This window comes from Salmo salar, chromosome 15 (assembly GCF_965601325.2).
Source record: "Salmo salar chromosome 15, fSalSal1, whole genome shotgun sequence".
Classification (NCBI taxonomy): Eukaryota; Metazoa; Chordata; class Actinopteri; order Salmoniformes; family Salmonidae; genus Salmo; species Salmo salar.
The window spans coordinates 78,317,716-78,341,241 of record NC_138305.1 but is presented as its reverse complement, the minus strand read 5'-3'; the positions used below and the strand labels follow the sequence as shown (position 1 = coordinate 78,341,241).

Below are 23,526 nucleotides of genomic sequence, written 5' to 3'. Positions count from 1 at the left end.
TACAACAGGATCACTGTAAAGTTTTTGGACATGTTTCAGGTGTTTGCAGAAGGGAGAAGCCGAGATGTCCATGTTGTCGAAAGATCATGTCATCAAATCAAATGTATTTATAAAGCCCTTCTAACATCAGCTGATGCCACAAAATGCTATACAGAAACCCAGCCTAAAACCCCAAACAGCAAGCAATGCAGGTGTAGAAGCACGGTGGCTAGGAAAAACTCCCTAGAAAAGCCAAAACCTAGGAAGAAACCTAGAGAGGAACCAGGCTATGTCATGTATTTTAAAAGTGCTGAAAATGTGACATGTTGCAATTGTGGTGGGAACCATTAAGCCATGCCTTGGAATGCCCGACAAGGGTGAAAGGGATTGAGGTCGATATCATTGTGGATGCGGCGGAGTGGTTCCTGGGACTGAAAGATTTCTCGGTGGATGAGTTGCATGGAGTATTGTCAAAAGCCGTACCACTCTCTCAGGCCTTAGAGCCTGAAAGGGAGATATGGAGGTCTAAAAGAAGGAAGAAGTGGGAGTTTTGTTTTGTTTTGTCAATGTACTATCTTTATTTGGGTGGATTAAGTTAGTTTTCCCTATCACGTATGGATTTATTTTTTCCTTGTTTTCTCAACCCGTCCAGTTGGTGGCGGCAATACACCTTTTTGTTTTGTAGTCCGCCATAAAACCCACAGAAGAAGATGAAGAAGAACATATTCTTGCTTTGCGTATTCCTCTTCGATTTAAAAGATACTGTTGCACAAACAATATGCTGATTTACGTCTACACCATCACTGGTATTATCAGGCTGTATAGCTAATTACATTTGCTCTGACTCAGTACATTTATTAGCTAGCTAGCAATTAGCGGCTAACAAGATTTAGACCCAACTTACTAAGAAAATACAAACTAGCTTTTTATAGATGTAAGAAACACAAAATAATAGTGTAATTATAGAATGCTAGTGGACTTATATTAACCTGTTAGGGACAGACGTTCCGCTAGCGGAACGCCTCACCAATATCCAATGGTAGAGCGTGGCGCGAAATACAAATACCTTAAAAATGCTATAACTTCAATTTCTTAAACATATGACTATTTTACACCATTTTAAAGACAAGACTCTCATTGATCTAACCACATTGTCCGATTTCAAAAAGGCTTTACAGCGAAAGCAAAACATTAGATTATGTCAGGAGAGTACCCTGCCAAAAATAATCACACAGCCATTTTCAAAGCAAGCATATATGTCACAAAAACCAAAACCACAGCTAAATGCAGCACTAACCTTTGATGATCTTCATCAGATGACACTCCTAGGACATTATGTTATACAATACATGCATGTTTTGTTCAATCAAGTTCATATTTATATCAAAAAACAGCTTTTTACATTAGCATGTGATGTTCAGAACTAGCATACCCACCGCAAACTTCCGGTGAATTGACTAAATTACTCACGATAAACGTTTACAAAAAACATAACAATTATTTTAAGAATTATAGATACAGAACTCCTTTATGCAATCGCGGTGTCAGATTTTAAAATAGCTTTTCGGCGAAAGCACATTTTGCAATATTCTGAGTAGATAGCTCGGCCATCACAGGCTAGCTAATTTGACACCCACCAAGTTTGGTGCTCACTAAAATCAGAATTACTATAAGAAAAATTGGATTACCTTTGCTGTTCTTCGTCAGAATGCACTCCCAGGACTTCTACTTCAACAACAAATGTTGTTTTGGTTCGAAATAATCCATAGTTATATTGAAATAGCTCCGTTTTGTTCGTGCATTGAGGTCACTATCCGAAGGGTGACGCGCTGGCGCATTTCGTGACAAAAAAATTCAAAATATTCTATTACCGTACTTCCAAGCATGTCAAACGCTGTTTAAAATCAATTTTTATGCTATTTTTCTCGTAAAATAGCAATAATATTCCAACCGGGCGACGTTATATTCATTCATAGACTGAAAGAAAAACATGGAGTCATCTCGTGGACGCGCACTCCAGTGTCATTGTTCCCTGCCTGACCACTCACAAAAACTCCTGCTGTTTTTCGCCCAGAGACTGCAGAGACGTCATTCCACTTTCTGGCGCCTTCTGAGAGCCAATGGAAGCCTTAGAAAATGTCACGTTAAAGCAGAGATGCTGTATTTTTGATAGAGATGCCCTAGAAGGAGAACAAATTGTCAGAGGTGCACTTCCTGTATGGAATCTTCTCAGGTTTTGACCTGCCATATGAGTTCTGTTATACTCACAGACACCATTCAAACAGTTTTAAAAACGTTAGAGTGTTTTCTATCCAAATCTACTAATTATATGCATATTCTAGTTTCTGGGCAGGAGTAGTAACCAGATTAAATCGGGTACGTTTTTTATCCAGCCGTGAAAATACTGCCCCCTATCCCAAACAGGTTTAAGAAACAAAGTAAAAACAGCATCTTGTCATCAATATTGTTGCATGTGCTGCATTGACCATGCAGACTGAACGCAAGTGTCTCGTGGTTGAGGAACAACAAATGTGCTCCTTGAGTGAGGCTAGGTCTGTGTGGAAAGTGGCATGGAGAGAGATGAGTCAAGTACCTTAGTAAACTATAAAAATGTATGTTACACACGGCACATCACATTTAACAAACCAAACATTCAAATACTGTTATAGAAAGTAAAGTAAAAACTCAAACCGGTCCGTGCATCAATACTGGTATACCGCCCAGTCCTACTGACATAACTTTGTCACTCATTATTATGAGGTTTTGCACATTGCAAACATGTTACAAAAACTTCAGTGAAGAGAGCAGCAGGGTCCCCAAAGAAAGGTAGCTGTAAGAAAAGGTACTGTAAGACATTACATTGTCATTCACTTCATTGGTCCACGAGGGGCTGGATTCCTCTCTAATTGAAGTTGTTATGGTCATTGGGATTGTTCTGTTGGTCACATAAGCCACGCTATCTCAATCAAGCACAGATAAAGTATTTGAAATGATTTCACATTGTATATATGCCATGGTTGTGCTTAATTCAGAATTTTGGAATTGACTCCCATTCAACTCATGAGTTGAAAATGTAATTGAATTGGCCACTGCACAGGATGTAACATTTGAATTAGAGTTTGAGTGACAGGAACAGCGGCGATTTAGGCATGTAAATCATGGTGGGGCAAAAACAAATGATGCATGCCAGCAAAGCCACAACACTAAACAATACGTTAATTGCACTATAACGGTGCCCACAAACTGTTAGGGTCTACATAAAGCTGTCACAACAGCAGAGTCCCATCAGCAGTACCAACACCTTACCACTGCTATACCTGGCTATCAGCGGAGCCTTGTCTGGCAGCGAAACGGTACTGCCTTTTAAAAAAACATAGCTGATATGGCTGACTTGTTTAAATAAATGTGGTTTCTACTGACAATTGAAACCACATTTGAAACCACCATTGGGCGGTAGGTAGCCTAGTGGTTAGAGCATTGGGCCAGTAACCAAAAGGTTGCTGGATTGAATCCCAGAGCTGACAAGGTAAACATCTGTTGTTCTGCCCCTGAACAAGGCAGTTAACCTACTCAGTGGTATACTGGTATTGATGCACCTACTGTTCCCTGGTAGACTGTCATTGTAAATAAGAATTTGTTCTTAACTGACTTGCCTAGTTAAATAAATGTTAAATAAATAAAAAAACATGTAAATGTGCAAACTATGGCATAAAGGAATGACGAGCGGATAAGAGGCAATCTGTAATTTCGATTAAGACATTAATGAGCGAGCTAGGATGGACGTTGCCAATATAACTATTAGTTCAGCACTTTTGAAATGTACAGCGACCGAATTCAGAACATGGGCCGTTCTTACAGTATTCTCCCTGTACACCAAGTTAAACCCGTAGGATAAATAACGGGCCATATAACGGGCCATAAGCAGACAATATTCAATGATTACATTTCTCTAAAACAGGCTATAGGCTACAGGTGCACGTGCACCACCAAGTCAGAACAGTAGGCGAAAGAGGGAAAAAGGGACCAAATTATTAGCTTACTTCACCACATACACTTAGTATTACTTTCTTAGCTACAGTATACTACATATCTCCCTGGCATATTACATCATTTACAGCATACAATACATTTTTGGACTCACCTTGTTGTGCTCACTTCCTTCCAAACCACGCATTGATGAATTTGCGATTCCCAACTTCTTGTGTAAAGTTTATGTCCAATGGCCGATGTGCACCGATACGTTTTATCTGTAATTTCTCTTCATTATTTCTCTTCATATGACAAGGATTGAAAAGGATTTGCCAGTAGATTGTCGACTTGATTCATGATGCTGACTGCTAGCTAAGATTTTGAATGTATGATGTTCACATGATCAGTTCAATCGAAGCTACTGTACATATAACATGATTTGACGTAATTTTATCTGTGGCCAATGACCTTGAGCCTTCTTGGATGGGCACTTCTAATGTATCTCTATGTCAATACCCAAAGGGCTCGAATTCTCGAGGTCTCACCTTAGACTTCGCGATGACGTAGTTTCCCCATGAGTGACAGAACACTGAGCCAATCATGGCGCAACGCTCCGTATTTTCTGCTGGCTTGCCCCACCACCACAGAAGCACTGGCCTGGGCTAAAACACCTGCATTTTGGAGCTGCCTTACTTAGAAAACAAAAAAGAGACCATGTTTGTATGCAGCTTTATTAACTCAGTGATATATATACACTACCTTTCAAAGGTTTGGGGTCACTTAGAAATGTCCTTGTTTTTGAAAGGAAAGCACCTTTTTTGTCCATTAAAGTAACATCAAATTGATCAGAAATACAGGTTAGACATTGTTAATGTTGTAAATTACTATTGTAGCTGGAAACGGCTGATTTTTAATGGAATATCTACATAGGCGTAATGAGGCCCATTATCAGCATCCATCACTCCTGTGTTCCAATGCCACGTTGTGTTAGCTAATCCAAGTTTATCATTTTAAAAGGCTAATTGATCATTAGAAAACCCTTTTGCCATTATGTTAGCACAGCTGAAAACTGTTGTACTGATTAAAGAAGCAATAAAACTGGCTTTCTATATACTAGTTGAGTATCTGAAGCATCAGCATTTGTGGGTTCGATTACAGGCTCAAAATGGCTAGAAACAAAGAACTTTCTTCTGAAACTTTTCAGTATATACTTGTTCTGAGAAATGAAGGCTATTCCATGCGAGAAATTGCCCAGAAACTGAAGATCTCATACAACGCTGTGTACTACTCCCTTCACAGAACAGCGCAAACTGGCTCTAACAAGAATAAAAAGAGTGGGAGGCCCCGGTGCACAACTGACCAAGGGGACATGAACATTCGTGTGTCTTGTTTGAGAAACAGACACCTCACAAGTCCTCAACTGGCAGCTTCATTAAATAGTACCCGCAAAACACCAGTCTCAACGTGAACAGTGAAGAGGCGACTCCGGGATGCTGGCCTTCTAGGCAAAGTTGCAAAGAAAAAGCCAAATCTCAGACTGGCCAATAAAAATAAAATATTAAGATGGGCAGAAGAACACAGACACTGGACAGAGGAACTCTGCCTAGAAGGCCAGCATCAATATGTCGCCTGGTATGGAAAAGAGATGAGATGGAAGCGAACATCTGCTCGTGTTAGTCATATTTGCTAAACCGGGTATAATTGAACCAGTCTAGTGAAGTATTTTACAGCGATGATTTACTGTCTCAGTGGGATCTTTGATACTTTGAAAGAAATGTAACGTGAGGCAATATTCATTAACTGTAAATAATTGAGCGGCTTGGAAAGTGTATCACCAAGGTGAAATTAGCCTCTTATTATTTGATAAAGTTTGTGTTCCTAGGGCTTTCCAGTTAGGATTATGAAAAATGTACAGCCCTCCGACAAATTACTCACTAGAAAGATTCACTATTGGCCTTTAAAACAACCCAATCAGCTCCATGTTGTTTCAAATTGATAAAATGTGATGTTGCCCTCTGTCTCGTCTTTGTCTAGTACAGAGGATAGCTTGGTATATCCTTTATCTCCTGTGCCTTCTATATTTCTAACTACACCCATTATTTTGAACATTTATATTTTAGTTATAAAGGAGACTCTCTTGTTCGTAGAGACCTACAATAAGTGCATTCAAATAATGAGAAGTAACCGTATCATACAAACATTGCAAGTAAAACCTTCTTCAAAGGTTCAAAGAAATTGTATTTGAAGAGTTTCTCAAAAATGATTTCCATTTTGGGCCCCACTTGGGTTGATCCACTTGTTCTCCCAATAGGGGGTAATGGAGCTCCTCATTGAGCCAGGCAGGCGACAGGCCGGTAGATGAGTTGCCAGGGCTCACACGCGCCAGCTCTCCTAGGGGAAGCCTCACTGGCAAACAAACACATCTACCCTCTGCCAACGCTGAGTGAATCAGCGTCTTTTTTTCTTCTTTCATTTTTACCTCAGGAAGGATCTCGCAAATGGAGTTTGTTTACATTAGCTAACACCAGGCTAATTTCTTAACCGTTTGCGAACCCATATGAGTTTAATGAAGGTTTCACCTCTCTCTGCCTCGTGTTTTTTTTCTTGTCTCTCGCATTCTCTCTCTCTCTCTTTGTATCACCACAGTACTTTTGCATTGAGTCTCAGCAGTACCGATGTGGGGGTGGCATCTTCAGTTTCCGGGTGATGCAACATAAAAGGCCGCTGAGACTTTATTTAACATTTTATTCACCCACAAACCATGTGACAAATGAGAAATGGCGGAGCTGTCAATGCCTCGATTGGTTATTTTTGCAGTGTCCTTTAAGGTGATAGGCCACAGCCACACCACATTTTGAGGCCCGGGTTTCGGTATGTATGCCTCGGCTTCCCAAACTGTGTTCCAAGCTGCTTCTCAGTCAAGCAGTGTTGTGTTGGTAGATGTGCGTAAGTGTGGTACTCAGAGGTGTGCATACATTATGAAACGTGTTGGTCTGTGCATGTGTGGTGGTTGTGTGTGTGTGATTGTAGGCCTATGTGTGTGTCTGTGAGTGTGTAGTGTGTGTTCTCATGTGTGTTTTTGTGTGTGTGTGTGTGTGTGTGTGTGTGTGTGTGTGTGTGTGTGTGTGTGTGTGTGTGTGTGTGTGTGTGTGTGTGTGTGTGTGTGTGTGTGTGTGTGTGTGTGTTTGTGCCTGTGAGTGAGGTGTTTGTTCTCATGTGTGAGTTTTTGTGTGTGTGTTCGGTTGTATGTGTGTGTTTGTGTACGTACGTTTGATTATGTATCCTCTCTAGTTACAGTTCAAAGTGATCCCTCTTTCCCATCATTCATCCTAGCCCCTTATAGACTGCTCTAGTTTGGTCAGACAGCCACTACTATGAGGCCTGGGAGCTCCATGGCTCTTCCCTAGTCTCCAAAGCCTTGGCTCTGTGTCAGTGTTCAACCCAATACTCTTTTGGGAATTGGGGGGGGGGCACCGGGAAGAGGGCGGTAAGGAGGTGGCGGAGGATGTCAGCTCATTAAGCTCTATTCTTCCCGTGCAGCGTGGCACTGTATGGAACCACTGTTTGAGACCCATGTCATTACCCCTCGGCTCCCCCGGCATGCGTGGGGAGGGAAGGGTGAGAGGGGGAAAAATATTTTGGGGCTTGATATATTCCTTTTGAAAATGCCCTGCTTGTAACGCCGATCTAAAGGGCTTCCCTCTCCTTTCCTCCCCCTCCTTCTGTTCTCTCTCTACCTCTTGTCTCTCTCACCACAGGCCCGGTACGGTGCGGGTGGAAGAGGTGTTCACCTCCTCCACGGTACCCCACCCCCAGGCTCCAACCCAGCTGGGAAAAGACTGCCCACTGCTGGGGTGAGATATGGCTAAGGCCCCCCTAACCTCCTACCTCTATGCTAAAGCCCCAGAGGGTGTTCCCCAGGGGTTGGTACTGAGCCCCTTGTAGGTTCAGAAGGTTGTGATCCATGAATTAACACTCCCTAGACTCTAGAGTTAGCACATTAGTGGTCCTCCAGCATGCCAACAAGCAAACCCAGAAGCACTTGTATGCAGGGCAGGTACACACACCATTTATTTATTTAGCATAGAGAACAAGTAGCAGGTTAGCTAATATGCTTTTGTATGTTCTACTTATATTGTCTATTATACATTTAATAGGATATCATGGTCATAAACACATGTAGGGATTTCTCAAAGGATCTTTGTGACGTTTTATACGGCCGGGTAATTTTTGTAGTACATCTCACTGGAAGTTGCAGTGAGAGTATGTTTATATTGTTCTTGTGCTCCAATTATTTATATTCTAGAGGGTTCCGATTGATAGTAAATATGGAAATCATATTTAAAGCACACACACACTGCTCCGTACTCATCGAGACTCCAAACACTCTGGTAGTCAATGTAACCATTGTAACTTATGTTTCCCCCCGTGGTTGTTCTCTGTTCTTTTCACACCGAACCGTGCAGGGAGAAAAGAAGCCTGAGATGTAAATAGACTGATACGTTTCCCTTGCTGGTAATGATTTCTTTTTGTCACTGCCAGAACAGTCAAAACTTCAGCTGCGCTTTTTTTCCTCTCTTATTTTTATTCCTTTTCTCTTTCATACGTTCATATGGTGCAGGGAGGCACGAGAGCAGTAGATCGCATTCAGATAACCAATTATATGCTAGAGAAAAACTAACGTTTCCCCCCCACTGCCGTTATCTGATGTTGCGGCGAGCAGAGGCAAAGAGCTGGGGTAATGTGACATTCGCTCTGCCCTTCATCTCCCCATCGCTGTTTGCCAGATTCAGTTAAAAGTGGGTTCTGCTGTACATCCTCTACCTCGCCAGAGAAACCTCATAGACACACACGCGCACACACACACACACACACACGTGTACACACGCACACAAACGTGCACACACACGTGCGCACACACATACACACACACAAACAAAGAAATGGCAGACACCCGCTCACACTCACACTCACACCATCCCCTTCCCCCTCCATGGCTGCACCTTACTGTTACATTTGAATGTGTGTCTGTGGATGGGTGCAGTAGATATACCAATTGTTTGTTTGTGTGTGTGTGTGTGTGTGTGTGTGTGTGTGTGTGTGTGTGTGTGTGTGTGTGTGTGTGTGTGTGTGTGTGTGTGTGTGTGTGTGTGTGTGTGTGTGTGTGTGTGTGTGTGTGTGTGTGTGTGCTTGCGTGTGGTGTTCAGTGTCTGTGTTCAGTGTTTATCTACCTCTTCACTTGTTACCTTATGCATGCTCATGTTTAGGTTTCTGATAGGTCACAGGTTAGCCCACACTACAGATTATGAGCTAACACAGTTGATCCTAAGGAAGTCCTCTTATCCCCTGTTCATGCTAAGACTAAAGTGGCAGGCTAGTTATATTTTTCTCATTAATTCTAAGTGTTTCCCCCGACACAGGTTAATAGGTGGGCTGTCAGAGGCCATAGTGGCTGGATGGGTAAAGACAGATTGGGTGAAACACATTTTTCCAGGGGACGTTTTATAAGGGCTCTTTTACTCGCATGTTCACTTTCTCTCATGTATACACACATCCTTGTTCACACTGTCAAAGCAACAGACACTCAAGCTCATGAAGAAGCACACACAGATGCATGCACCCTCACACACATAAAAGACTTGCAAACATAGACCAAGAAGACTCACTGCATATAAACAGTATTTATTATACAGCTATTTTACATTTCATATCCCCTATTGTGGGCTGGTGAGGCCTTTTGTTATACTATGGCAGTAGTTTTGAATTAGATACTCTTTATGCTTCAATCTTGTCTAGTCCTTGTGTTTTGAACATATTTTTCTCTACTATTCTTTTAACTCCAAACTCTATCCGCCAGTATTGTGAAATTATTATTTGTTATAATGGAAGTGAGTTGAAAAGCTTGGAGTTGAAAATGGTCACAGTGGCCAAATCAAATCGGGCAAAAAGAGAAAAACATCTCTAAAAACTGATTCCATCTTTCTTTCAACTATTGACCTGTGAGCATTGCTTGAATGGGAGATTTTTATCCTATTGTACGCGCTCACAGTGAAAACAAGACCTTATTTAGCGCCACCCCACCCAACCCCATTCCATAGCGCCTTTCTCTTCAATCTCTCTTTCAATCTCTCTATTGTTCAACCTCGGCTGTGTTGTGTTGGTTCGACTGCAACAGCAAGTGGATGGATGACAACCATCTCAGCTGTCAGCCATTTTCTTTTTACATATTTGCAGTGAAAACATGCCTCCATAGTTTGTCATCCTTCTTTTGCTCTTTAAATTATCCTTATTTTAGAATGAAAACATTATTTTATGCGTTAGCACTACATTGATGTGTCGACCAAATAATGCTACCAACAGAATATTTTCTCTTTGAGTCTCTGTATTTATTGTCATAGAGTTCAATATTGTTGTCTTCAAGTCAGTTTGTTGGAGCATTAGGCCAACCTTGCTTACTGGTAGTAGTTTGACCCTAAGGTTTGCTAAAACAGAGTTTTTCATTGAAATTGTAGTGGGATTCAGGTATAATGCCACACAGTTTGATACTCGCCCTACTAACTCGTGTTGAGTGCTAATTATAGACTATATAAACACTTTATATACACTATATAAAAAAGTATTGCACACCCATTCAAATTAGTGGATTCGGCTATTTCAGCCACACCTGTTGCTGACAGGTGTATATAATCGAGCACACGGCCATGCAATTTCCATAGACAAACATTGGCAGGAGAATGGCCTTACAGAAGAGCTCAGTGACTTTCAACGTGGCACAGTCATAGGATGCCACCTTTTCAACAAGTCAGTTCGTCAAATATCTGCCCTACTAGAGCTACCCCGATCGACTGTAAGTGCTGTTATTGTGAAGTGGAAACTTCTATGGGCAACAACGTCTCAGCCGCGAAGTGGTAGGCCACACAAGTTCACAGAACGGGACTGCCGAGTACTGAAGCGTGTAGCACGTAAAAATCATCTGTCTTCGGTTGCAACACTCACTACCGAGTTCCAAACGGCCTGTGGAAGCAACGTCAGCAACTATTCGTTGGGAGCTTCATGAAATGGGTTTCCATGGCTGAGCAGCCGCACACAAGCCTAAGATCACCATGCGCAATGCCAAGCGTTGGCTGGAGTGGTGTAAAGCTCCCCGCCATTGGACTCTCGAGCAGTGGAAATGCGTTCTCTGGAGTGATGAATCACGCTTCACCATCTGGCAGTCCGACGGATGAATTTGGGTTTGGTGGATGCCAGGAGAGCGCTACCTGCCCGAATGTATAGTGCCAACTGTAAAGTTTGGTGAAGGAGGAATAATGGTCTGGGGCTGTTCTTCATGGTTCAGGCTAGGCCCCTCAGCATAAAATGACATTCTAGACGATTATGCTCTTCCAACTTTGTGGCAACAGTTTGGGGAAGGCCCTTTCCTGTTTCAGAATGACAATGCCCCCGTGCACAAAGCTAGGTTCATACAGAAATGGTTTGTTGAGATCAGTGTGGAGGAACTTGACTAGCCTGCACAGAGCCCTGACCTCAACCCCATCGAACACCTTTGGGATGAATGGGAACACCGACTGCGAGCCAGGCCTAATATCCCAACATCAGTGCCCGACCTCACTAACGCTCTTGTGGCTGAATGTTCCAACATTTAGTGGAAAGCCTTCACAGAAGAGTGGAGGCTGTTATAGCAGCAAATGAGGGACCAACTCCATATTAATGACCATGGTTTTGGAATGAGATGTTGGATGAACAGGTTTCCACATACTTTTGGTCATGTAATGTATCTGTAATATAGATCTGTGTACTAGGTATAGAAATAAATATTTGCATGTGCAAATGAATTGTGTGGTAGAGAGGAGAAAACAAAAGGTGGATTTGAGGCACTGTTGGTGGATTTGACCTAGCAGTGCTGGTGCAGCTCTGTCTGTGTAGTTAGGATCAAGCAGTCAGACCCAGGAAGAGGCCCTGTTTCCCCTTATCTAACGACAACAGAGCGTGTGTCGCCATGGCCACGGGCTGCTCTCTTTATGGGCTTACGGCTGTGTGGGTGTGTGTATGTGTGTGTGTGTGTGTGTGTGTGTGTGTGTGTGTGTGTTCGTGTGTGTGCAATAAAACATTTTTATTTATTTATTTCTCTTCTTTCTTTCTTTTCTTTGTGACAGGTTGGGCCCTCTCAAAATTCAGTCACACATTGTTTCAGGAATTGTTTCAGGTTGAAGCTGGCGAGGACCTTCAGTTAATTGCACAGAAAAAGAAAGGGAGAAGAGGAAGATGGAGGAGTAGGGTGCTCAAACCGACATGCATATTGCATGAGTCCCTCCACCGCACCCCGTTCTTCACAGAATGGCTGAGCGGTGCTTGTTATTTCCGCTCGGTGAGAGAATTATTTTTAGAGAGTTAGTGTACTGTACTGGCAAAAGCTTTTAAAGTCAAAAGTATCATACACTCGCTCTTTATAGATTGTCTTATATAAATTGACAAAAAAATAAATCACTGTCAAAATATTTTCCTTCTACCATGGTAAACTGCGACACATTGTAGCCACCAATGTTAATGGTTCCGAGACCACCTTGCCTGTGATTGAGATTTCAGTAACACTGTACTTCATTCAACTTGTCGCCATAACGCCTTCAGTTCTTCAGTCCTTTTTCTGATTGGTGCCTCAAATACAACCCAGTTGAGTGGTCTGACCGATCAGCCTATTTGTTTTCTTACTGCCATTCAGCAGTAGGCCTACGCTGCAAGGTAAAATGTGAAGTTGTGTAATGTAGGGCTATGCAAGGTGTTTGTGTTTCACGCTTGGCTAGCCCACCAAGAGGAATGGATTCTTTAGTGTAATGGTGGGATAGCAGACCTGGGTTCAAATACTATTTGAAATCTTCAAATGCTTTGAGCGTTTAGTTTAGCCTGACTGGAGTACCAAAGGTTAGCACTTTTGCAACTACTCTATTGGTTCCATTACGCCAGGCGAGCTCAAACAAACCCCGAAAAAGTATTTGTAAGGATTCTAAATAAAGTTTTAAGCCAGGTCTATGGGATAGTTGTGTTGATATTCAAGAGGAAATAATATAACATTGAACAATCGCGCAAGCCAAGATGAAAAGACAGCAACATTGTGTTCTACCATTACCACTGTAAATATTACATGTATAAGCTAGTTAACATTACTTCCACCTCGTGAGTTCATTATTTTTGAAGCTCCACGCTCATCGATGATGGCAAGGCCTGACCTAGTTCTGACTACCTCTCTCTCTCCCCTTCTCTCTCTCTTTCCCAATCTCTCTCTCGCTCTCTTTCCCAGTTCGCTCCATCTCTTTCTCCCCATCTCTCTCTCGCTCTCTCCCCGTTTCGCTCTCTCTCCCCATTTCTCTTTCTCCCCATCTCTCTCTCTCCCCGTCTCTCTCTCTCTCTCTCCGTCTCTGTCTCTCTCACCATCTCTCTCTGTCAGCCCGTTTCTCTCTCTCCCAGTCTCTCTCTCCCCATCTGTCTCTCTCCCGTCTCTCCCTCCCCGTCTCTCTCGTTCCCCGTCTTGCTTTCCCCGTTTCTCTCTCTCTCTCTCTCCCTCCCCGTCTCTCTCTCTCCCTGTCTCTTTCTCTCCCCGTCTCCCTCTCTCTCCCTGTCTCTCTCTCGCTCCCCGTCGCTCTCTCTTTCTCACGGTCTCTCTCTCTCTCTCTCCCTCTCCGTCTCTCTCTTTCTCCCCGTCTCTCTCTCTCTCTCCCTCCCTGTCTCTCTGTGCCTCCCTGTTGCTCTTTCTCCCCGTCTCTCTATCTCTCCCCGTCTCTCTCTTTCTCCCCGTTTCCCTCTCTCTCTCTCCCTCCCCGTCTTTGTCCCTGCCTGTCGCTCTTTCTCCCCATCTCCCTCTCCCCGTCTCACTATCTCTCCCCATCTCTCTTTCTCCCCGTCTCCCTCTCTCTCTCTCCCTCCCCATCTTTGTCCCTGCATGTCGCTCTTTCTCCCCGTCTCCCTCTCCCCGTCTCTCTATCACTTCCTGTCTTTCTCTTTCTCCCTCTCTCTCCCACCCCGTCTTTGTCCCTCCCTGTCTCTCTTTCGCCCCGTCTCCCTCTCCCCGTTTGTTAACATTGCCAAAGCAAGTGAAGTAGATTATAAAGAAAAGTGAAATAAACAATCAAATTAACAGGAAACATTACACTCACAAAAGTTCCAAAAGAATAAAGACATTTTAAATGTCATATTATGTGCAAATAGTTAAAGTTAAAGTTCATTATTTTTGAAGCTCCATGCTCATCTATGATGGTAAGGCCTGACCTAGTTCAGACTACCTCTCTCTCTCTTTCTCCCCATCTCTCTCTCGCTCTCTCTCCATTTCGCTATCTCTCCCTGTCTCTCTCTCCCCCCATTTCTCTTTCTCCCCGTCTTTGTCACCCTCCTCATCTTTCCCTCCCCGTCTCTCTCTCTCCCCCTCTCTCTCCCTCTCTCCCCGTCTCTGTCTCTCTCACCGTCTCTCTCTGTCAGCCTGTTTCACTCTCTCCCCGTCTGTCTCTCTCCCGTCGCTCTCTCCCCGTTTCTCTCCCGTCTCTCTCTTTCCCTGTCTCTTTATCTCCCCGTCTCCCTCTCTCTCTCTCCCTCCCTGTCTCTCTGTCCCTCCCTATTGCTCTTTCTCCCTGTCTCCCTCTCCCCGTCTCTCTATCACTTCCTGGGTTTCTCTTTCTCCCCGTCTCCCTCTCTCTCTCTCCCTCCCCGTCTTTGTCCCTGCCTGTCGCTCTTTCTCCCCGTCTCCCTCTCCCTGTTTGTTAACATTGCCAAAGCAAGTAGATTATAAAGAAAAGTGAAATAAACAATAAAATTAACAGGAAACATTACACTCATTACAAATAAATTTCAAATTTCATATTATGTGCAAATAGTTAAAGTACAAAAGGGAAAATAAATAAACATAAGTATGGGTTGTATTTACAATGGTGTTCTCTCTCTCTCTCTCCCTGTTTCTCTCTCACTCCATCTCTCACACACACTCTCCCTCGTTCTCCCTGTCTCTCTCTCTCTCTTTTTCTCTCCACCACATGTCACACTGGGAAACATTGCAAGTGGCGATCCCTGCTGAACAATTACCATGCAAAGCAATCCAAATTGAGATGTTTCCCGAAAACAACATGTGTGTAATTACTGCTTAATGAGCCCCTTGTCTGGGCCGAATGCACAATTAGACCGGAAATGGGGAAGCACTGCCGGGGCCCACTGGAGAGGGAGGGAGAGAGGGAGAGAGAGAGAGAGGTTTTTGCAGTGAATGTGGAGTAATGGCTGCGCTGATAGCATTCTGCCGAGGATAAATTGGCATTTTAAAAGGGAGAGAGGCAGCGCAAGGAGAGCTAGCAGAGCAGAGAAAAAGCCTTACATTGGAATATATGTGCAGTCATGTTGAACCACAAAATGGCTGACCTTTCTCTGTTGTATTCGGGCCTTTTGGTGGTTGATTGGTAGTCGGGTTGGATTCATTTTGAACATCAGATATCGTCCCAAGTCAGTGTTGAAAAGACAAGACTGTGACTACACAGATAAAGACTTACATTATGTATCCATTTTTCAAAAGAAGAGGGTAAAAGGAACTAAAAATTGGTGTGTTTGTTGACTGAACTGTGAGACCTGACACAAGACCAGACTGAGTCTCTTCCAGCCTCACCTCTTTATGTAATTGCCGACTACAGTGGTTTTTGATAGATTAAATTAAACTCATATGTTGATGTAATGGAGAGGCTTTCATGAAACAATTATATCACCCTGTACCACTCATTGATCAAGGTGTTGTTCACATAATGTATGTCGTGCGGTTTTGAAAGGAGATAGGCCTATGATTTCACCAAGATAAATGTCTGAACATAACTTAGCTATTCAAAGTGAACAGAATATAGGTGCTCGGCATTTAAACTGTTCTCGCCATAATATATACTTGGTCTTTTACCAAATAGGGCTATCTTCTGTATACTTCCTGACTGGCTCAATAATAATAATAAATGCAATGAACTTTTAACAAGGCGTTCCAGGTGACTACCTCATGAAGCTGGTTGAGAGAATGCCAAGAGTGTGCAAAGCTGTCATCAAGGGAAAGGGTGGCTACTTTGAGAATCTAAAATATATTTTCATTTGTTTAACACTTTTTTAGGTACTACATGATTCCATATGTGTTATTTCATAGTTTTGATGTCTTCACTATTATTCTACAATGTAGAAAATAGTAAAAAAAATTAATAATAATAATAATAACTTGAATGAGTAGGTGTGTACAAACTTTTGACCCCAAAAATAATTATGATTGTGTTTTGTGCCATGCTAAAACATGTTGAATATATTCTTGGAGACAAGAAACTGAGGTGTCATTAAGACATCTTATTTATGTGTCTGGGTGGTGAATCTATAGGGATGAATATTAATGGTTTCATTAGAATAAGCAAGTAGATCCTCACAAGGTTTCCTTGAAATGCATCATTAACCAACCATTGCTTCGGGCCACTGCTCCTTCCCCAGTCATTACTAGCAATAATTTGGTGTAAATTGTGAATCCCTCTCTTTCGCTTCCTCTCTTTCTTCCTTTGTATCTTTCTTTCTCCCTGGCCGTGTCTGAAATCCATGTTGCCTACTACTTACTAAAACTGCATATTGTGTACTAATCAAACTACATACTATTTAGAACACACTGTTTAGTAAAAATGTATGCAGTAAGCTACAAATATCAACATGCGTCATCTAATGTGGAATTGCGTTGTTTCCCGCCATTCATTCATTTTGGTACAGCAGTCCCCTAATCTGATTATGGTTATGAATCGACGATTCTCTTCCTCAATAGCATGCAGTTGTCACATGGGTTGTATAAAGGGGACCAAGGTGCAGCGTGTTTGTAGTTCCACATTATTATTTATTTGTGAAACGTAATGCAATACACTAAATAACTGAATATACAAAAACAACAAACCGTGACGCAGAGAGAAACAAACACTACTCAAAAGATAATAACCCACAAAACAGGAAGAGAAAAACCCCTACTTAAATATGATCTCCAATCAGAGGCAATGAGGATCGGCTGCCTCCAATTGGAGATGAACCCAAACAACCCCAACATAGAAACAGAAAAACTAGAACTTAAACATAGAAATAGAAAACATAGAAAAACACAAAACACCCCCTGTCACGCCCTGACCTACTCTACTATAAAAAAATGACGTCTTACTAAGGTCAGGGCGTGACAGTAACCCCCCCAAAGGTGCAGACTCCGAATGCAACAAACCCCCCCCAAAAAAACACAAAACAAAAGGGAGGGTAGGGAGGGTGATAATTGTCTATGGCGGCTCAAATGCAGTCCAGATAACCTTAACCTCCGGCATAGGAGGCGGCTCCGGTTCTGGGCATACTCCCCGCTCCACCCGCTGATCCTTCTGCTTTATTACCACCTGACCGTGGATCGTCGTCGAAGGAACCGGACTGTAGATCATTGCTGGAGGTTCCGGGCTGCAGGCCGCTGCTGGAGACTCCGGGCTGCAGGCCGCCGCTGGAGACTCCGGGTTGCAGGCCGCCGCTGGAGACTCCGGGCTGCAGGCCGTCGCTGAAGACTCCGGGCTGCAGGCCGTCGCTGAAGACTCCGTGCCATGGATCATCGCTACAGGTTCCGTGCCATGGATCATCACTACGGGTTCCGTGCCATGGATCATCACTGGAGGCTTAGTGCCATGGATCCTTTCTACAGGCTTCAAACCATAGATCATCGCAGGAGACTACGGGCTGCAGGCCGTCGCTGAAGACTCTGGACTGGGGAACTTCTCAGGAGGTTCCGGACTGTAGACCGTCTCAGGAGGTTCCGGACTGTGGACCGTCTCCGGAGGTTCCGGACTGTAGACCGTCTCCGGAGGTTCCGGACTGTAGGCGGTCTCAGGAGGTTCCGGACTGTAGGCCGCCTCAGGAGGATCCGGACTGTAGGCCGCCTCAGGAGGTTCTGGACTGTAGGCCATCTCAGGAGGTTCCGGACTGTAGACCGTCTCAGGAGGTTCCGGACTGTGGACCGTCTCCGGAGGTTCCGGACTGTAGACCGTCTCCGGAGGTTCCGGACTGTAGGCCGTCTCAGGAGGTTCCGGACTGTAGGCCGCCTCAGGAGGATCCGGACTGTAGGCCGCCTCAGGAGGTTCCGGACTGTAGGCCATCTCAGGAGGTTTCGGACTGTAGGCCGTTTCAGGAGGTTCCGGACTGTAGGCCATCTCAGGAGGTTCCGGACTGTAGGCCATCTCAGGAGGTTTCGGACTGTAGGCCGTCTCAGGAGGTTCCGGACTGAAGGCCGTTTCAGGAGGTTCCGAACTGTGGACCGTCACTGCAGGCTCTGTGCCGTGGATCATCACTACAGGTTCCGTGCCATGGATCATCACTACAGGTTACATTACATTTACATTTAAGTCATTTAGCAGATGCTCTTATCCAGAGCGACTTACAAATTTGTGCATTCACCTTATGATATCCAGTGGAACAACCACTTTACAATAGTGCATCTAAATCTTTTAAGGGGGGGGGGGGGGGTTAGAAGGATTACTTTATCCTATCCTAGGTATTCCTTAAAGAGGTGGGTTTTCAGGTGTCTCCGGAAGGTGGTGATTGACTCCGCTGTCCTGGCGTCGTGAGGGAGCTTGTTCCACCATTGGGGTGCCAGAGCAGCGAACAGTTTTGACTGGGCTGAGCGGGAACTGTGCTTCCTCAGAGGTAGGGGGGCCAGCAGGCCAGAGGTGGATGAACGCAGTGCCCTTGTTTGGGTGTAGGGCCTGATCAGAGCCTGAAGGTATGGAGGTGCCGTTCCCTTCACAGCTCCGTAGGCAATCACCATGGTCTTGTAGCGGATGCGAGCTTCAACTGGAAGCCAGTGGAGAGAGCGGAGGAGCGGGGTGACGTGAGAGAACTTGAGAAGGTTGAACACCAGACGGGCTGCGGCGTTCTGGATGAGTTGTAGGGGTTTAATGGCACAGGCAGGGAGCCCAGCCAACAGCGAGTTGCAGTAATCCAGACGGGAGATGACAAGTGCCTGGATTAGGACCTGCACCGCTTCCTGTGTGAGGCAGGGTCGTACTCTGCGAATGTTGTAGAGCATGAACCTACAGGATCGGGTCACCGCCTTGATGTTAGTGGAGAACGACAGGGTGTTGTCCAGGATCACGCCAAGGTTCTTAGCACTCTGGGAGGAGGACACAAGGGAGTTGTCAACCGTGATGGCGAGATCATGGAACGGGCAGTCCTTCCCCGGGAGGAAGAGCAGCTCCGTCTTGCCGAGGTTCAGCTTGAGCTGGTGATCCGTCATCCACACTGATATGTCTGACAGACATGCAGAGATGCGATTCGCCGCCTGGTTATCAGAAGGGGGAAAGGAGAAGATTAATTGTGTGTCGTCTGCATTGCAATGATAGGAGAGACCATGTGAGGATATGACAGAGCCAAGTGACTTGGTGTATAGCGAGAATAGGAGAGGGCCTAGAACAGAGCCCTGGGGGACACCAGTGGTGAGAGCGCATGGTGCGGAGACAGATTCTCGCCACGCATCCTGGTAGGAGCGACCTGTCAGGTAGGACGCAATCCAAGCGTGGGCCGCGCCGGAGATGCCCAACTCGGAGAGGGTGGAGAGGAGGATCTGATGGTTCACAGTATCAAAGGCAGCAGATAGGTCTAGAAGGATGAGAGCAGAGGAGAGAGAGTTAGCTTTAGCAGTGCGGAGAGCCTCCGTGACACAGAGAAGAGCAGTCTCAGTTGAATGCCCAGTCTTGAAACCTGACTGATTAGGATCAAGAAGGTAATTCTGAGAGAGATAGCAGGAGAGCTGGCCAAGGACGGCACGTTCAAGAGTTTTGGAGAGAAAAGAAAGAAGTGATACTGGTCTGTAGTTGACCCAAGGTTCCGTGCCATGGATCATCACTGGAGGCTTAGTGCCATGGATCCTCCCTACAGGCTTTGGACCATAGATCATCGCTGGAGGCTTCATTCGTGGAGCTGGAATAGGTCTCACCGGACTATAGAACGTCGCTGGGAGTTCTGGACTAGGGAACGTCTCTGGGAGTTCTGGACTAGGGAACGTCGCTGGAGGCTCCGGACTGGAGAGCGTTGCCGGAGGCCAGGTGCGCAGAGCAGGCACAGGGTATACTGGGTCGTGGAGGCGCACTGGAGATCTGGAGCTTATGGCTGGCACAACCCGTCCTGGCTGGATAACCTCCGTAGCCCGACAAGCGCGAGCCGTTGTGACAGGTCGCACAGGTTTGTATTGGCGAACTGGGGTTACCGTGCGTAGACCTGGCGCAGGATAACCAGGGCCGAGAAAACGCACTGGAGACCAGGAACGCTGAGCAGGCATACTCCTTCCTGGCTGAATGCCAACTCTAGCACGGCACCTGTGAGGAGCTTGCACCGAGCGCACCGGGCTGTAGCTGCGCACTGCCGACACAGTGCGTATCTCAGCATAACTTGGTGCTTGCTCGGTCACTCGCCCCCCACGGTAAGCACGGGGAGTTGGCTCAGGTCTCCAACCTGACTCTGCCAATCTCCCCGTGTGCCCCCCCCCCCCAAAGAAAATTGTTGTGGCTGCCTCTCGCACTTGCCTCGACGTTGGTATCGTGCCTCCTCTCGTCGCCGCTCTGCTCTCGCTGCCTCCACCTGTTCCCATGGAAGGCGATCCCATCCAGCCTGGATCTCCTCCCATGTCCAGGATCCTTTGCCGTCCAGAACTTCCTCCCAGGTCCATTCTCTTCCACGCTGCTTGGTCAATTTATGGTGGGTTATTCTGTCACATGGGTCGTATAAAGAGGACCAAGGTGCAGCGTGTTTGTAGTTCCACATTATTATTTATTTGTGAAACGTAATGCAATACACTAAATAACTGAATATACAAAAACAACAAACCGTGACGCAGAGAGAAACAAACACTACTCAAAAGATAATAACCCACAAAACGGAAGAGAAAAACCCCTACTTCAAATCAAATCAAATGTATTTATATAGCCCTTGTTACATCAGCTGATATCTCAAAGTGCTGTACAGAAACCCAGCCTAAAACCCCAAACAGCAAGCAATGCAGGTGTAGAAGCACGGTGGCTAGGAAAAACTCCCTAGAAAGGCAAAAACCTAGGAAGAAACCTAGAGAGGAACCAGGCTATGAGGGGTGGCCAGTCCTCTTCTGGCTGTGCCGGGTGGAGATACTTAAATATTATCTCCAATCAGAGGCAACGCGGATCAGCTGCCTCCAATTGGAGATTAACACAAACAACCCCAACATAGAAATAGAAAAACTAGAACTTAAACATAGAAATAGAAAACATAGAAAAACACAAAACACCCCCTGTCACGCCCTGACCTGCTCTACTATAAAAAATGACATCTTACTAGGGTCAGGACGTGACAGCAGTGAATTCGTACTAGATGAAAACCGAAACAGTATGACATCTTGGCATTTAAAACATACTACATTTTAGAAATTTCACACACTATGAAACATAATATTTTCGCATACCCAAAATGCTTACTATTTAGAACACAATTATTGGTATTCGGACACAACCCATCTCTCGCTGTCTCTCTCTCTCTTTCTATCGCTCTGTCTGTAACTCATCTATCTATCTATCTACAGTGTCATTTTCTGTCAACGATCTACACAAAATACTCTGTAATGTCAAAGTGGATTTTTTTTAAAACATTTGCAAAAATAAATAAAAATTAAAAAAAGACTAATAAAACATGAATACATCTTAGTTAGATAAGTATTCAACCCCCTGGGTCAATACATGTTAGAATCACCGTTGGTAGCGATTACAGCTGTGAGTCTTTCTGGGTAAGTCTCTAAGAGCTTTCCACACCTGGATTGTGCAACCTTTGCCCATTATTTTTTTCAAAATTCTTCAAGCTCTGTCAAATTGGTTGTTGATCATTGCAAGACAACCATTTTCAGGTCTTGCCATAGATTTTCAAGTAGATTTAAGTCAAGACTATAACTCGGCCACTTAGGAACATTCACTGTCTTCTTGGTAAGCAACTCCAGTGTAGATTTGGCCTTGTTTTTTAGGTTATTGTCCTGCGGAAGGTGAATTAATCTCCCAGTGTTTGGTGGAAAGCAGACTGAACTAAGTTTTCCTCTAGGATTTTGCCAGTACTTAGCTCCAGTCAGTTTATTTTTTATCCTGAAAAACTCCCCAGGCCTTAACGATTATAAGCATATACGTAACATGATGCAGCCACCACTATGGTGGAAAATATGGAGAGTGGTACTCAATAATGTTATATTGGGTTTACCCCAAACATATCACTTTGTATTCAGGTCAAAAAGTGAATTGCTTTGCCACATTTCTTGTAGTATTACCTTAGTGCCTTGTTGCAAACAGGATGCATGTTTTAGAGAAAAATAAATTCTGTATAGGCTACCTTCATTTCACTCTGTCAATTAGATTAGTATTGTGGAGTAACTACAATGTTGTTAATCCATCCTCAGTTTTCTCCTATCACAGCCATTAAACTCTGTACATGTTTTAAAGTCATCATTGGCCACATGTGTCACGTCCTGACCAGTATAGATGATTATTTGTTATTGTAGTTTGGTCAGGACATGGCAGAGTTTAGTTAGTTTATGTATTCCGGGGTTTTGGGTTTCTTTTCTATGTTTGTGTTTCTATGGGTTTTCTATCTGTTCTGTTTCTATGTTAGTTAATTGGGGTATGGACTCTCAATTGAAGGCAGGTGTTTTCTAGTTGCCTTTGATTGGGAGTCCTATATATTAGGGTGTGTTTGGTCTTGTTGTTTGTGGGTAGTTGTTTTAGCACTGCTATACGTGTGTAGCCTGCTATACGTGTGTAGCCTGCTATACTGTTCCTGTCGGTCATTGTTTTCTTGTTTTTTGTTCGTGGTGTTCACATTATAATAAATTATGATGAGCACGCAATCCGCTGCATATTGGTCCACTTTTTCCGACAGCGATTTCAACATATCTTCTGACGAAGAGGAACGTGACAGAACTACCCACCTTAAAAGGACCAAGCAGCGGAGGAAATCTGGTGAGGACCGGGGAACTCGGCTGGTAAGGGAGCCCGAGAGGCAGCCCCAATATTTTTTTTTTGGGAGGGGGCACAAGGGTAGTTTGGCTGGGCGAGGATGGAGCCCCAGGCCAGCTCCCCGTACCCTTTTTGGGCAGAGACCTACTGGACAGGTCCCGTGCTTTGGGGTGATGGGTGCTGTGGCGAGGCCGGGTATTTTCAGGCCGGTACGCGCAGTACCAGCGCCCTGCATGTGCCAGGGGAAAGTGGGCATCCAGCCAGTAGGGGTGATGCCAGTCCTGCGCTCGAGACCTGCCAGTGCGCCTCTACGGTCCAGTGTTTCCCGCTACACGCACTAGCCTTGAGGTGCGTGTCTCCAGGCTGGCACGTCCAGTACCAGCCCCACGCATCAGGCTTCTAGTGCGTAAGTCCAGCCTCACCAGTCTGGAGCCGCCCGCCAGTCTGAAGCCGCCAGAGCCGCCCGCCAGTCTGGAGCCGCCAGAGCCGCCCGCCAGTCTGGAGCCGTGTAGCGCAGGTACCGTCGTTGACGGCAGCCACCCTCCCTTCCCTCCCTTTAGTTTAGGGGGATTTTCAGTTTGTTTTG

At 44.8% G+C, this 23,526-nt stretch overlaps 1 protein-coding gene across 2 annotated transcripts in view; it reads left to right on the top strand.

Annotated features, from left to right (window-relative positions):
- LOC100380856 (TOX high mobility group box family member 2) overlaps positions 1-23,526 on the top strand; it is a 138,669-nt gene that overhangs the window by 60,687 nt on the left and 54,456 nt on the right. Inside the window, exon 2 of one of the 2 annotated variants that reach the window (XM_014146042.3) lies at positions 7,707-7,802. The exons of the other annotated variant lie outside the window; for it this stretch is intronic. Coding sequence (XP_014001517.1) covers positions 7,707-7,802 — 96 coding nt within the window. The remainder of the gene's footprint in view (positions 1-7,706; positions 7,803-23,526) is intronic. 2 annotated transcript variants of the gene reach the window in all.